General features: G+C 43.9%; 1 protein-coding gene across 3 annotated transcripts in view; it reads right to left on the reverse strand.

The window, feature by feature from the left end:
* The window catches only part of LOC147460243 (uncharacterized), a 178,606-nt gene that overhangs the window by 116,479 nt on the left and 45,029 nt on the right, over positions 1–17,098 (reverse strand). For all 3 annotated transcript variants that reach the window (XM_086511324.1, XM_086511326.1, XM_086511325.1), the window contains 3 exons: positions 15,751–15,896; positions 15,343–15,457; positions 15,084–15,197 (listed from right to left, as the gene is read on the reverse strand). In XM_086511324.1, coding sequence (XP_086367450.1) covers positions 15,084–15,197; positions 15,343–15,457; positions 15,751–15,896 — 375 coding nt within the window. The remainder of the gene's footprint in view (positions 1–15,083; positions 15,198–15,342; positions 15,458–15,750; positions 15,897–17,098) is intronic.

A 17,098-nucleotide genomic window follows, 5' to 3' on the forward strand; every position in this document is an offset into this window, starting at 1 on the left:
CTTTTTAGGTGCACTTTGGCACTTCAAGCCCTAGTTGCTACTCCTCTTTACCCCTTTAGAAAAAGCACTCAAGCTACTGTACCAGTGGCTCGAATACCATTAATTGCAAGGAATAGAAGAGAGGGTCGTTCAACACCAAAACATTACCAGCTCCTGTCAAGCTTCTAGTAGCTCAATAGTGGTTAAGCCGTAGGCAAGCCCCGTAGGACTCCACTATTAAGACCATAGCTATCAACGGTGATGACCCTTAACTGCACAAAGGCAGGCGCACTGCAAGGCTGAAAAATCCCTATTCTACTTACTCACTTCTTGAGCAAGAAAAGAGAAACCTTGTGCTCTAAAACCAATGTACCATTTAGTGGTCTAGTAACTTATGTATAGCAGAAAATAGCATGAACATAGTGAGCATTTCATTAGAAAAGATTCCTAATGAGAATAACAAGAGTGCTTGGGTGGAGAGAGCAACAAAAAGTATAACACCTAGTTAGATAGCATGAACAATACTTCAAAAGAGAGAGAAATTAAGCAATTGACAACAGTTGAGGACCGGATTTGCATGGAGCTAGTCCCCCCTCCAAAAGGCTTTGTATTATGGTTTCTCCCATCAAGAGAGACATTTTACAATACAATTCTTTGTGTTCCTTCAAAACTAGCTAGTGCAATGAAGATGGAAACTTCATGCACTAAGCAAAACACTTACCAAACACAACATCAATTCCCTCACGGTCTCACACCCAAGACCTCACAAACCTTCGAAGATGGTGAGAGCTAGCGGGGTATGAGAGTAGATTGAGAGGAAGGAGTATTCTTACCAGAAACATGTACATCTCCTCACATAATCACTCACATTAGCATAGCTTAGCTTAGTAATTAGCATGATAGAGGAGATGAGCATGCATTGAAGCTTGGCTCTTGGTTGGATTTGCATTACAAAGCCAAGAGTTTTTGGTGTAGGCCTCCTTTCTCACAAGCTTAGAGTAGGTGGTAAGCTTTCCATTAAAGCTTGAGAAGGAGAGAGAGAGTCTTCTTGCTTCACACATGAGATTGTGTGAGTGTGTGTGTGATAATTCCTTGCAAAAATCAGCCCCCTCTCTCTCTCTTGGTCGACCCCTCTTGCTATTTGCTCATCCTCACACCTCAATGGACCTCCCCAGGCCTAGCCAATGGAAATTAAGCAGCATAAGTGATAGTCTTCTGACATGTGTCCCCCTTTCCCCTTTTGTGAGCGCTTTAGGTAATTACTTAATTTAACTAAACTCTCATTGGACCCCTTTGCCTCCTGGCCAATAGGAATCAGGCAAGCCATTGGGCTGTTGAATGCTCATTGGACCCCTTGGGAGACTGTCCAATAGTCTTCAAGAGAGCTTAATTCTTATTGGTTCTTTTATTAAGTGTTTTTTAAATTAATTAAACTAGATTTACTCCAGCCTTATTCTCATTGGTTCACCTCCAAGGCCATCCAATAGAAATTGAGTACACCTTGTGGGCATCTATGCTAGGGAGCTAACATGTGTCCCTCATTCCCTTTGTGTAAAGGGAGCTTGTGTGTGTGTGTGTGTGTCTGTGGGAGAGTTTCCCTCTCATCTCCTACTGCTAGGGCTCGCCCCCTCCTATGCAAGGATGGTTGAAGACTTTTGGGACACACACCAAGCATCCAATTTCCCTAGGCTTTTGACCTTTGGACACAACCTTTGAATTTTGGAACCTTAGCATTTTGGAAGTCTTAATGGGCTAAACCCTAAGGTCTTTGGAGCCCATTGTTGCACATAGCTCTTTTGCAGATGGCCCCCCCTTTGGATCCCTATTTTCCCTCCTTTGGATCCCTACTGTGGCCAGTCTGCTAACTTAATCAATATTCTAGCTTTTTCTCCCCTGGCACTTCCCCATATAAAATGATCAATTTAACATGAGAAAATCATTTAGGAGAATTAGATATTGATTATTATGACAAGGATTCTACCCTACCCTACCCTACCCTCTTCTCAGAGCGAATCTGCCCAACAGTGCTACCGTTTCAAAAACGCACCATTTGCTGGAGTTCCACCTCCTGCCTTGCCCTCTTTTCAGCACAAAAACTCACCCAGCTGCCTAGCGTTTTGAAAAAAACCCTACAACTTGTGTTTTTTCCTCTGCAAAGTCCAGCGTTTTGAAAAATCTGCCCTAGCGTTTTTGAAGGAAACCAACCAGCAGAGTTTTTGAAGGCCTAGCGTTTTTTAAGAAAACCCAGGGCGGGGAGACCCAGGAGAAGGCACCGGAGGAGTTTTGGTGCGGTAAAAGAGGGATCTGTTGCAGCGGCGTGGGAGCGACAAAGGAGGGAAGAAGTTGTGCGGCTTGGGATTTATGCGGCCAGATTTTGGAGTGCGAGACAGTACACACACCAGGAGTTCGCAACTTCATGATGACTCCCCCTTGCTCGAGCGCCAACAACAAATTGAACGGCAGCAACTATTGTAACAGACTTGGACACTCCAAGTCAAGAATCAATCACGACAGCATCAAATAACCACTTCAAAACAGTTCACAGTTCACAATAGATTTGCATTGGCCCGGCGTAGTTCCGTGCCTAGAGATATTGGCCCCAAAGACTAGCGCCACTTTCGATATTTCTTTTTGTATTAATCAATGTTCAAAGTAGAAGAGGGGATCGGGTTTCACTCTCAGACTCTGTGTCCAGATGCTCTGCAGAGTGGGAGCCCAATCCACATATTTTAATGATTACAAGGGATGCCAAAAGCAGAGCCCCAAAAGCTCACAATCAAAAGCCTGAAAATAAAGCAAAGGATCTTTTCTCTCACAAACTCTCTTGAGTTTCAAAAATAAAGAAGTTCTCTCTCTCTCTCCTTGCAATTTGCGTAGAGCAAAAAGAATATTTTCCCAGCACAATTCCCGCCGTGATTTCGGGGACTGCCGTACGGTGCCACATCAGCATCATTTCTGCGCATTTATCGGGATCTGCCGCTGCTGTCCTTTTAGGATTAGGGTTAGGGTTAGGGTTAGGGTTAGGCTTTTTGGTACATTTTAGGGTTCGCAGGCTTTAGGGTTAGGGTTTCCAGATATAGGGTTTTCAATAGCAATCAAGGTTAGGGTTTCCTCTTGGGCAGCCACGTCATCACTTTGTGGCATACCCCTCTCTTGAAAGCATTGTAATCGCCCTCGATTACGCCTGCAAAATAGACAGAGGCCATAAACCGTCTTAGCAGACACTGACTGTTAGTACCTACGTACTAGGAACACACATCTAGCACATGTACCAATCGACAGTCACATCACAGGACATCACTAGACATCAGAGGACATCACATAACATTCAGTATTCATTCGGATCTTAGACCATGATTTATCGGCAATGTAGCTAGCAATCGCATCTAGATCCAATCGGGACCTCATCGATGTCCGATTGACTAACCCCTATTGCAACCATGTCAATTCGAGTTCAATCAGACCAAAATGCTGCAGTCATTTCGTCTATCAGTTGCTGCACTTAAAAAGAAGTCAAGAACAAATCAGTATCATAATCAAGAATTCCATTTCATAAAGTCATCCAGTAGAATACTGTCAGCTCTCAGTATCCCTGAAGCTCAAAGAGACATGAGAGACTTTAGTATCAAAATCGAGGCATCTGTTGACAAAGGAGCGGAGTAACTCCCCTCTTGTGCATCACACTGCACCAGATCTCCGGCCAAGCTGAATTCTTGGTTCCATTTGGAGTAGACTATGCTAAACCAAAAGCCTCGAGGTAAAGTTTCACAATTTGAGGAGTATCTGCTAGGTCCTCCTCCATCCACTTCGCATCCAATGCAAGATAGTTCTTGAACTTAACCAAGAACCGCCTTCAGACTTTACCTTTATTCTTCGTATCCTTATGTGCCAAAATCTGTTCAAGAACAAGGATCTCCTCGTTTTCTTTCACTTCGGGTTGCTCATCAGGCACAGCACCTTTAAAAGGTTTCAAGAGACACACATGAAATGCATTGTGAATCCTCCAAGTATCAAGCAGTTTCAGTCGGAAGGAGACATCATTTATCTTTTCAGAGATCTGGAAAGGTCCTTAGTATCGCATACTAAGCTTTGGAAAAAGCCTCTCCTTTCCCTTTTTTCTTTCTCAAGCGTGCCTTCTCAAAACGTAAGAGCACCCAATGATCCTCCTTCAATTTCAAGTCGCGACGATGGCGATCCGTTGCCTTTTTCTGTCGTTCTTGAGATTTCTGTAAAGTCTCGCGAACGTTGGCAAAAGCCGTATCTAAGTCTTGCGTATATTCATCCGCTTCAAAAATCTTATCTTTCGTGCTTAGGAAGGGTGGAACCTTCGCAGCACCTTCAACAATCTCAAATGGCGCCTTCCCCGTCGAAGAGTGTATCGTGTTATTGTAGGCAAATTCCACAAAGGTAGGTACTTTTCCATTGAGTCTTCTGATCCGTGATATAAGACTTCAATAAATCTAAAACCACTGATTGGCAATCTCAGATTGCCGTCAGTCTGCGGGTGGAACGATGACGAGAACTGCAACCACGTGCCAATTTGTTCTCCCAAATTGCCTTCCAAAACAAACTCGTAAATATAAGGTCCCTGTCGGAGATAATCGTCTCAGGCATGCTATGTAATCTGAAAATTTGGGCCACAAACAGTCTCACGAAGTGATCCGGCTTGAGTGTTTTCTTCACTGGAATGAAATGAGCCTGTTTGCTAAATCTGTCAATAACAGTCCAGATACCATCGTGACCACTTTGTGTTCTCGGGAGATCAAAAATGAAATCCATTGCAATACTTTCCCAAGGGCGGTCTCCCAAATTGCCTTCCAAAACAAACTCGTAAATATAAGGTCCCTATCCGAGATAATCGTCTCAGGCATGCCATGTAATCTGAAAATCTGGGCCACAAACAGTCTCACGAAGTGATCCGGCTTGAGTGTTTTCTTCACTGGAATGAAATGAGCCTGTTTGCTAAATCTGTAGATAGCAGTCCAGATACCATCGTGACCACTCTGTGTTCTCGGGAGATCAAAAATGAAATCCATTGCAATACTTTCCCAAGGGCGGGTGGGTATGGGTAAAGGCTGTAACAATCCCTCTGCTTTATGCCTGTGAAACTTGACCTTCTAGCATACTAAGCAACTACTCTTCCACATCCTTCTTGAGTCTCGGCCAAAAGAAGTATTTCTCTACCCCTTTCATGGTGGTAGCAATGCCGCGGTGACCCGTATAAGGTGGACAGTGGCATTCAGTCATAACCTTTTCCCTCAACGGCTGTGTAATGCACAACATGGTTTTTCTCATCAAGTAGCCATCCCGAATGGAATATCCCGCTAATGTCTCCCCATCTCGTATCCGTGTAAAAACGTCTACAAAATCTTTATCTATGGCATACGGGTCGACCATATCCTCGAAGCTCCTATGATGTATCGCCGAAATAGCCAGAACCAACGGGTTCCGAGACAAAGCATCTGCCACCACATTCTTCTATCCCTGCACATAGACAATCTGGAAGTGAAACTGTGACAAGATGGTCGCCCACCACATCTTCTTTTCCGAAAGCTGCTTCTGTGACAACAAGTAGCGCAAACTCTGATGGTCTGTAAAGACAATAAAATCCGCTCCGAGTAGCTAATGTCGCCACTGAGTAAGAGCATGGATAATCGCCAAAAGCTCTTTCTCGTAAATCTGTGCTGTCATTTCTGGCCTTGAGAACAATCGGCTCTCGTAAGCAATGACATGGCCTTCTTGCATTAAAACCGCACCCAAACTACGACCACAAGCATCACGATATACTTCAAATGACTTTTGCAAGTCCGGCAAAGTCAAAATTGGTCCTGTAGTCAATTTCTCTTTCAATGTCTGAAAGGCAGTCACCTCTCTGGGTCCCCACGAGAAAGGGACTCCTTTCTGTGTCAAGATATGCAAAGGGGAAGCAACCTCTACAAACTTTCGAATGAGCCGCCTGTAGTACGAACACAGTCCCAAGAAGCTTCTAACTTCATGGACATTCTTTAAATCGGGCCAATTAGCGGATAGTCTCTATCTTGGCCGGATCCATTTGCACTCCCGCTACTGCTGAGACAATGTGTCCCAAAAGGTGCATCTCTGGTAGGAAAATTTCACTTTTCTTTTGCATTAATCACTAACTTGTGATCTCGTAATGCCTGAAAGACCTGAAGCAGATGATCTTTGTGTTCTGCCTCATTCTTGGAGAAAACAATGATATCGTCAAAGAAAGTACCAACAAATAGCCTGTACTCTCGAAAAAAATCATGTCCATCATCCGGTTAAATGTCGCAGGAGCATTGGTTAAGCAAAATGGCATCACCAAAAAACTCAAATAATCCAAAAGTTGTCCGAAAAGCTGTCTTGAAGACGTCTCCCGACGCGATTCTAATCTGATGATATCCACTCTTCAAATCAATCCTGCTAAAGCACGAGGATCCCTGTAATCTGTCGAGTATATCATCGATCCTAGGAATCGGAAATCTGTTCTTGATGGTGATTTTGTTGAGAGCTCTATAATCGATGCACATTCTCCAAGATCCGTCTTTCTTCAAAACCAACAACACTGGAGAGCAATACGGTGAAGTACTAGGCTGGACAAGACCCTTTTCCGAGAGGTCTTTCACTTGGTTCATAATCTCTTCATTCTGTGCTCGGCTCACACGATAAGGTGGCCAGTTCGGTGGTGTGCTTCCAAGTATTAGATCAATGGTATGATCCTCAAGCCCTCTAAAAAGCAATCGGCATGAGTGTTGGAGAAAAATCTTGGCGTTCTTTTGTTCAGGTCAACACATATTCAACCTTTATCCATCGTTCAGTTCTCTCCCAAAAGAATGAGTAAAGAAACTGAAGTTCATCAAATACAATCTCTGAGCCCTTCATTTGTCAAAGTCGCTTTCTCGGCCCGGTAGTCAACCACGGCGTAGTTCTTGTGGTACCAAGGAATTTCTATTAGACCGTAACGTCACCCGCGTGCCCTGAACACCCCTGTCATTGCAAATGAAGTTTGCCAATGCTCGGTGTAATGGCAACCTCCCGTTCGGGTGCCAGTCGAACTACCTTCGCCTGTGGCCTCAGCCTGTCGGGCGTAGTTCCAAATCGAGCCGCCAATTCCAAGTGAAAAGAAGTTGGCCTTGGCTCCTTCAAAAGAGCTTCCTGATCCTTCACTCTATCCCAAAAGCGGCAAAGTTTGTACTTTCAGTCATTTGATTCGGTTCAGGTCCCACACCATGTGGTACCAGTTCTGCTTTTTATCTGCCTTTTCTGCCACGTCTCTCAGCTGCTTTAGAACTTTCTGGCCTTTCTTCATCTTGTTCATTTGGTGCCTTGTTAGGGCACTTCGCGGAGATATGTCCATGTTCCCCGCATCCAAAGCACTTTCCCTCCCTGACGAAGCAAGCTCTCTCCTCATGAGTAAGCGTGGGTCGTGCATCCTTCTTTTCTGGGTTGCTCTTTCTCTTTCTACTCTCATTCGCTGAAGTCTGTTCGGCTCGTTGTGTCATGACCTCATCGGTGGGGTAGGTCAGACTGCCAAAGTGAATGGCAAAACCCCGCTTCGCATGACTCATCAACTCCTGAATAGAAGCTAACTTCTGTTCCAAGCAGTGATCTCGGATCCCTGTAGGTAGACCCAAGGTAAACCGCTCAATCTGTTCTCTGAACGAGATCTTCTTCAATGAAGAGGCGGGTAGAAAAGAGCTCCAGAATCTCTCACAATAAGCATCCACTGTATTTCTCTTGGTCATCTGAAGATGGTTTCAAGCAGCTCGTTTATCGCGTTCATACTCTTGAGTCAACCAAGACGAAATAAAAAGCTTCTTAAATTTCAGCCATTTAACTGGTGCAGTCTTGTTTAAAAGAAGCGTGGACCACCAAGTTCGAGCATTCCCCTTAAAATAAGAGGCAGCTCTCCGAATCTTGAAATGCTCTGAGTAGCGTCCTCCCGCGAAAGCGATGTCAAACTGCAGCATAAAAGACAAAGCCTTCGAAACATCTTTATATCCTGAAAAGGTGTCAAATTTGATCGACTGTCCACCTTCCTTAAACTCTCGGACTTTCTTGCTTTTATCTTCCAGAAAGTCATATTGGTTGGCTTTATAAAAATTCTTCTCGTTCACATAAAAGTTGCCGTCATCAGAGTCTGAACTGTCTGTAGACGAGTCCTTTGTAGAACTGTCACTCACTGGGCGAGATTTAGACTTCTTTGCCTTTTTCTTGCCCTTTCCGAAGCGTTGTTTCTTGCTTCGCTTTTTGCCTTTCTATCTTCTTCGCTCAAATCTGAAGAGCTAGAAGAACTGTCAAAAGAAGAGGAAGAAGAAGAAGTGGGTACTCCTTCAAATTAAACACGCTTCTTCTGTTTCTTTGCCTTATCAAATGTCGACTGACAACCCAAATAACCCGGGAAGTCAGTGTCTTTCTTCTGCTTTTTGCCGTGCTTTTTAGCTTTGTTCTGCGCGTCAAAAAGCTGAGCAATCCGTGCATCAACCACCTCTTCTAATTCCTTCTCTGAATATTGCTTGTGAGCAGAAGGTTTCTTGAAAGCGAGTTTCGGGGGTGGTGTTGTGGTTTTCTGCTATTGCTCGTGCACTTCCTGAAAAGAAGTCTCGCTCATATATTTTGCCAATTTTGATTCCTTCGCAAAACTGAGCATCATCTTTGTTGCATCGCCGATCAATTGACGACGCTTCATTTCTCGTTGCTCTGCCTGAGTAGGCCAGGGTGGGCTATACTCTCTGCAGGAATCTTCGTTGTGATCCCTGTCCGCATCTCCGGATGCATAGGGAGTCGACTGATCCTTGCGTGAAGCCATAGGTGCCGCGGAAAAAAAATTGGGATCGGATTTCCCATAGAAGAGAAATCGGTCGTGCTCTGATACCAGTGTAACAGACTTGGACACTCCAAGTCAAGAATCAATCACGACAGCACCAAATAACCACTTCAAAACAGTTCACAGTTCATAATAGATTTGCACTGGCCCGGCGGAGTTCCGTGCCTAGAGATATTGGTCCCAAAGACTGGCGCCCCTTTCGGTATTTCTTTTTGTATTAATCGGTGTTCAAAGTACAAGAGTGGATCGGGTCTCTCTCAGACTCTGCGTCCAGATGCTCTGCAGAGTGGGAGCCCAATCCACATATTTTAATGATTACAAGGGATGCCAAAAGCAGAGCCCCAAAAGCTCACAATCAAAAGCCTGAAAATAAAGCAAAGGATCTTTTCTCTCACAAACTCTCTTGAGTTTCAAAAATAAAGTAATGGAGTTCTCTCTCTCTCTCTCCTTGCAATTTGTGTAGAGCAAAAAGCAGATTTTCCCAGCGCAATTCCGGCCGTGAATTCCGGGACTGCCGTACGGTGCCACGTCAGCATCATTTCTACGCATTTATCGGGATCTGCCCCTGCTGCCCTTTTAGGGTTAGGGTTAATGTTTTTGGCAAATTTTAGGGTTTGCAAGTTTTAAGGTTAGGGTTTCCAGATTTAGGGTTTTCAGCAGCAGTCAGGGTTAGGGTTTTCTCTCGGGCAACCACGTCATCACTTTGTGACAACTACGCTCATTGGAATTTGATTATGCGGCTTTGGTTTACTCGGAAAGGGTTATGGGATATTGTCAACGGCACGGAGCCTCGTCCACGAGGGATTCCAACAACAGGTACACCCGCCTTCAAGATGAAGAGCACCTCCAATCATGTGTCGATTGGGATGTGTTCGATGCGAAGGCGATGTCGGCCATTACGGAATCTCTTACGAAGGACTTATCTCCAGCCATTTAGCCTTGAAGACTGCCAACAAAATGTGGTTCAAGCTTGTCGGAATGTTTGATCGAGATTCCACGATGCGAGCACTCACCCTTCTTGGACAGTTATTTGAAATCCATTTCCACCGAGGAAGTTCCATGCAATCATTTCTGATGAAGATTAAATTTGTGCATGATCAACTAGCAACTATGAAGAGTGCACTTACCAGTACCCAATTAGCTGCTTTGGTCCTTACGAAGTTGCCTATAGAGTATGAAACGGTGGCTAGAACCCTAAGGCTACAAGTCACGAAGGAAAAGCTGGAATTTGATGATTTCGGCTCTTTTCTCATTGAGGAGGAAGCCGTGTTGGTTACTCAAGGCAAAATTCGGATTTCTGAGACGATGGACACACATGGCGAGGCACATGTTGCTTCGGATTCCAGAAAAAGGACAAAGTACCATTGTTACAAGTGCGGAAAGCAAGGTCATTTAGCCAAGGATTGCAAATCCAAAGGCAAAGACAGATTCTGCAAAGGACAAAGGTAAAAGCAAGCAACAGGAGGACAGCAATGAGTGATAGTGACTCAGAGAAGGACAGCAGAGAGGCTGCTGGTGTGGTGACAACCACACTGGCACGGATTTCCGCCTTCTAGTCACATATAGATCGGTATCACCACTAGCTTCAGCCAGATAGACGCTTGTAAGTGGCAGAGAGGGGAAGACAGTGCTCCCTATTATTAATTTGGACCCTTGTGTAGGAGTTCAAGTTATTGGTGTTTGGACCCGTAGGTCGGAGTTCAAGGCACATGCATCTAGCAAGGAACCATTCAGGCGTATCAAAGACACTATGGATGGGCGCGCCAATTCATTAGTGTTGGTCAGATCATGGACAAGATGTGTTCCAGAGTTCATTATCCTGGAGTGTTATATTTTGCACGTGATATATTCACAGTTCACGAATGGGGATTATTGTACATAGTCTTGTCTACAGTTCATATTTTCTACAGAGGCAACCAATGCTCAAGATGGCATTTCTTTCAGGTACAAAGTTGAGGAGAGCAACACCGAGGTGTATCCAATAGTCTGCAGCTGTTGGGGTGTCCATGGTAGCTTCTTCATGGACTTGGTTTCACTATTGATGTCCACTATGATCTGCAAAGAGGGTGTTAAAGTTTAGGCATATCAAGTGAACTGCCCAGTGTGAACCCACTATTTAATTTGGCTTTTACGGATTTATTTCACTTATTTGTCAAAGTCTAGGTAGGGCAATTTACTAAGGTTTCTATATAAGAAATCCTCAGCCCCATTGTATTATTATCTGTTATCTCATTGCGTTGGTTGATTGGTTCAGTGCATCTCTCTCTCTCTCTCTCTCTCTCTCTCTCTCTCTCTCTCTCTCTCTCTCTCTCTCTCTCTCTCTCTCTCTCTCTCTCTCTCTCTCTCTCTCTCTCTCCCCCCCCCATGCTTTCTCACCTTGGTCTACACGCTTCCGCATCACGGACTTCGACACAAATAACCAACAGCCACATGGTCCATAAGATCTTGCATGGTGGAAAGCTTCTTTCAAAGACAATACTATTATAGTGGTGAAGGTAAGCCAATATCATAACACTCACACGAATCTTCCAGAGTCAGGTTCTTGAAGAAAGAAATCAGTAGATAAATATCCCAGATTTGAAGAAAGAAACCAATAGATACACATCCCAGGTTCTTTCAAGGTATTAGTGGAGACCATATTTTAGTTGCTCCAATCAGCAACTAATTTTACTCCAAAAAGGGATGTGAGATAACTTCGAGCAAAGATAATCCTCGGAGCATGAGGTTTGGTTGATAAAGCAGTTCACTGCATAGCATCGTCCTTGAGGAAGGTTGTAGCACGAGAGATTGTGGATTCGAAATAGTATATATTGTCAAAGTATTGTAGGAACTGGAGAGACTTTTTTCTATCTCGAATGCCTAAAAAGGGTAAAGAATTTCACTGTAGACCACCATCCTTGACAGCCTCAGGCTGAGGAAGAGGTGGTGGTTGCTAATAATATGGATATGATATGGAGGATATCCATAATAGTTTTGCCTATACAGAAGCTCTCCCAGTGGAGGATATCCATAATAGTTTTGCCTATACAGAAGCTCTCGCAGTGGAGGCAGAGGAGGTAGAGGAAGCGGATCCACTGGTAAAGGTGGTGCAAGTATAGATCCTGCTACCATCTGGCAAAAAACACACACCCCCAAGACTCCCGGTGTCACAAAATGATGACATGGCACTATTGACCTGTCACGAGGACGTGGCAACTGCTAACCTTAGTTGTTGGTTTCTTTCCAATGATTTTTGTTTAATTTTTGAGACCCTCTTTTTGAAGTTGCAAATGGTCGGACATTGTATAGCCAATGTGAACGGTGGTTTCACCCACAGACGGAAAGTTGGTCGGCACTGGAACTCATAAAGTAAAAGGATGTCTAGGCTCAGTTCAAGATCATGTAGGTCCCCCCGTCGCACTTAGCAAGTTGGTGGATACTAGGAAGTGAACTCAATAAAGGCATAAAGTCAAGGTGGGATCACCAACAGAAAGTATCCGATAGTTGGGCCACATTGCACTTTTGGATGCGGTCCCAATGAGAATAGATGGTCAGATGAGCAGTGGGAGCCCAACGGAAGCATCTCCTTAAAATTAGGGAACTGCTATTTTGGGCCGTGAAATGTGTTCGCGCCATTACTTTTGATATGACCAGGGGAACATTTTATTACTCTGCTGCAAAGTCAATTGACGCACCAGTTGAGAGATTTTTAAGCAGGAAGCCCAATGCGGAAAAATTGCATATATGAGTGCCAAGTGGCACTTTTTGGTCAATTTACCAAGTCTGGGAGAACAGAACTCGTAACTGACTTTTTGGAGCAGTTTTGGAGGCTGATAACTCTGATTTTCAGCCATTTCTCTCCATTTTTGAGCTTCCCATGACTTTACCTAGGACATAGAAGCTCATTTTCAGCATTGGAATGCATCAGATGCGTGTTTATAGGGCTATTTTGCTGCGTTTTCAGCGATACGCAGGTTTTGGCAACCATGGAGATCTTCCCTTTTTGCATCTAGTTGTTCACAGATGCATTACAAGTCAAGGGCAGCAGAGGGGACGCTCGATTTATGCTGGGGGGATACTTTATTGAGAACCTGTCACACGTTAAGAGCTATGGAGTGCTTTCTTTCCCTCTCATGTACAGTGTGGTGCTAGGAGTGTTGCCCTGCATGCTACACACTGCTCTCTCTCCCCTACGTGCAGTTATGTGATGCCCCACAAGAGGGCTCTTCATTTGACTGATCTACAGTTGTGTGGGTTCATGCTTTTGTGCTGAGGCAAGAGCCTCCTTGAGCAGGAACAGGGGTAGCTAGCTGCTACTCCAAAGCAGGCACCGGTGAGGGTCATAACCTCACCATACAGGTGCAAATTCAGCGCTGTGTATGCGCAGAAAATTGACTGTTTTTCAGCCATACAGACGCCAGAACCCTTGGGAATCGTGCCCCACTGGCAGAGGACAGCTAGGGGACTGTTTGGGGCTGAAAACAGGGCAAAAACCAGTAAATACAGCGTGCTGAATTTACTGTTTTTGGGCAGGAATCAGAGGGTTTACGCCAATGCAAGTGAGATCCAGCAGGGGAATTGATTTCGCGCAAGTTTTGGGGCTGTTATGCTGCCGAAATTTGGCCAAATCAGGTAGTATCTAGTGTGATACAGGTAAAGAATTCCCAAGACCTTACTTTGTAATTTACCCTCTCAAAGAATAAAGAAATACCGAAAGGGGCACCAATTTTGGGGCCTACAGGTTGTCGGCGTCTGCTCGGAGCATTCTAGCTTCAGAGCCGTGTGTGTGCTTAAGTGTTAATTCCCGTCACAAGTTCCCTTTGCAAAGTGCTCCGTGTCTGTGTCTAAAGTAAAGAATTTCGGGTGAAAGCCAAAGCCTACCGCCCCACGGGCCGGTTTCATGACTTGTCAAAACAGACGAGCAGAAGTTGAGTTTTTTATCCTATCTTCATAGCAACCAATCGTGGACTCAAAAGCAGCTCAAGACTATGAGGAAGAGTATAATACAAGGAAGAGGAATTCAAAATGGAAAAGGTTGAGGAAATTGAAGATGAGTCGTCTGCACATACAAAGGAAGGTGATGACGGCAATCCTGCAGCACACACAGAGGGACAACCTTATTCTCCTCATGCTCAACATAGAGCAAGGCAGGAGAAAGTCCAATTTCTCCCGGAACACTTACTCACTTATTCCCACGATCCTCCGTATGTGAAGCACACAAAACTCAATCAATGAGTACTGCTTTCCAAAAAAAAGGATCCATAAACCCTAAGTCAAAGTCCAAGATAAAGGCAAAAGAAAGTCGTCTAGCAACAAAAAGGGATCCAATTCTCTAAGAGAAATTCAAAGGGAGATCATAAACAAGTGCAGGGGCATTTGACGAGTATGGGGAATTGGCCAGGCACGTGACATGAGACATGCCTTTCCTCGGCTTTTTGGGCAGGAGACAGGCTTTTTCAAATATGGCAGCGAAGGTTGCTTTTGGATCTTTCAGTGCACGCACTGATGCTTATAGGTCTTATGACACCGGTAGGGGTGCTTATAGACCATATGGCATGGGTGCAGACGCTTACGTACATTATGGCATTGGGAAGCATGGCACCTATGGAGCAGAAATACCAGGGCCTAAAAGAGGAATGCACGGAGCCAAGCCAGGCATGCACAAAGATCATTAAGGATAGATATCCTACTGGAGCGGTGATTGGTATGCATGACAACGAGATGCCTCCACATCTTTTGGTGAGGGTAACCATCATATGCGACCGAACATATATGATCACTTGAGGCCTATGGAGACTCAAAAAAACTTCAAGAGCTTGAAGTTCAATACTTTTTTAGACCCTTGAGATGCAAGCAAAGCTTTAACTTCTATTCAGCAGTTTGATGCAGCATTTTCAAGAGCCAACTTCAGGGAATCTTCCAAACTCAGGATGGCTGTTTCTTTTTTGAAGGGGAATGCACAGACATAGTGGTCGACCTTACTATTACATGGGCAGGCACCCCGTACTTGGGTGGGGTTCAAAAGATTATTTTCTTCTCTTTGGTTGACACTTAGTATGAAGGAAAGATTCTTACAGCTTGGAACCACTTGAGAATGACTGAGGCAATACAGCAAACTGAAAAATTGGGCAGCCATTTGGCTGAAGTGCCTGGGTGCAAGGATTTTCCGCTTTAAGATTTTCATATTAATATCCTGTGCTTTTAATGCATTGACACATGCTGATAGGCTACAAAAGAAAGTAGTTGTTAATTTGTTTGACAAATAGAATCTTGTCAAGAATAGTGTAGGACTAAAAACCTTATATCGTTTAGTCTTAGTGCTCAATGTTAATAGCTTTTTCTCATGGGCTGAAATATCTGCAAGCATTTCTCGAAAGTGCATTCGTAGGCCTTTGCGCAATCTTGATGCTGCCTGTGCAGTCACAGACAAAAAAGACAATGAAACTTTCTAAGAAAAGCTTCAGCATAGATTGCATTGGTTGAAAATAGCATAGGGAGAGAGCAAAAGCCTGTTGAATACATTGAAGTAGGAACAGGGAAAAAAACATATTGCTTACTTCTGGAGAACTAATGCCAAAGTCCCAAGATCCAAAAACAAGTGTGCAAAATGGATGAGTTACTTCGCTCCCGGAAATTAATATTTTGCTACTTACACTCAGTCTTCTAGCTATCCTGCCAAAGCCAAGTGTATATATGAGAACATTTGCAGAATAAGGTTTGTACTACTATGCAGATTCGCATAACAAACCATGTCTTGCACCGTGTAGAGAAACAATTAGTTAGAACAAATCCAATTTGACTGCAAAAGACCCTTGATTATGAAACCAAGAAAGTGAAACTGCAACAAGTTTGCATGCCCTCAACCATCTCAAGATCCTAATAGACTTTTGCATTTGCAAAAGATACCATTTGCTACAGCAAGAGAAACATATTTCTGCATTACACAATGAAGATCAAGAGATAACCTTGTCAAAATAGCGATCCAACTGATCAGAACAGAAGCAATTATTGTACAAGGGTACATGTAAGCTGTCTTATACCATCCAGTCTGCTCTCCTGACTGAAAAAAATGTCCTCCATAATATATCCAAGATTTTTCCAGCCCATTACCCTGCAGTCAGGAAAGCCTCCTGCAACATTTAGTAAATATCTAAACATCCAAAAAAGATGTGACACACCCCTCTGGTTGGCTGCACAAATATCTGTTAAGTAGTGAAAGTGAGATGCAGCTAAAGAAAACTTGACATGCTGAACAATCTAGTACCGTCAAAATTCTGAAACACAACGCTACATAGCGTTTCTCTACTAACAAGTTATCTTTCTAGAATTTGATTGATACAATATGCAGTTTACAAATAAGTTGAAGTGAACAATACCATTAGAAATGTGACATGTGATTTAAATATTTTCATGGTCTACTAAGAGCTCCAGGAGCACATACAACCAATGGCACAGCTTATAGAAAAAACCAGACCACACTTCATACTTCAAATCATATAAGAGATGCTTAGTGTACACCTTGGAAAAGCATTTAGCACGGCATAAAGCTCAAACCCACCAATTAACAAGATACAATACATGCATTGACCAGGCAAAGCCTCCAGCCATGAAGGAGATGGTTGTTCCCGGAATCAAAGGCCAGACAGAAACCTACTTATCAACAATCTGTTGAAAGACCAGTCAAATATGTAACGGCTATGACTGGCCGGCACCACATGCAATGGGAGAATCATGTAAGAGACTTTAAAATAACTGGAAACGAGCTGTAAACTTCAAACACTTCAAATTTGGACACTTGAGATGACACGGAAAAGGCAGAGTTCCTCTTCACAGTGTTTATGGACAACTATCAAAGTTACAATTGTCGAAGTGCGCACGCACTTCCTCTGAGTCATCCACCAAGTCGCAATCTGAAGACTTATGGCGCCCTGGCCTCTCTTTTATAGGGACTAGCCAAAAAAGCCCCAAAAGCAACTTTTACAACCACAAAGTTACCAATTCCAGCCCAGATCTGCCCATGTCAACAGTTTTTGTCCAGCCCCCTATGATCCATGGCATAGATCCCGGGCCATGCGGCTTTGCTCTGGCTCTGCCAGCTTTGACCCTCTCTCTCTCCCTTGGGTTCGATCATGTCACGTAATCCAAGTTGTGACATACCCCCCCTTAAGAGGAGAGTAATCACCCTCGATACGCCTACAAAACAGACATAAAACCAATCAATTGGAACGGGAAACGGGAACAAGACCGACAAGGCCATCAAAGACGAAAACAGCTTGCTCATTTCATTGGAGCAGTTTAGAACCGGCTTTTTAT

This window comes from Adiantum capillus-veneris, chromosome 4 (genome assembly GCF_014529385.1).
Source record: "Adiantum capillus-veneris isolate H3 chromosome 4, ASM1452938v2, whole genome shotgun sequence".
Classification (NCBI taxonomy): Eukaryota; Viridiplantae; Streptophyta; class Polypodiopsida; order Polypodiales; family Pteridaceae; genus Adiantum; species Adiantum capillus-veneris.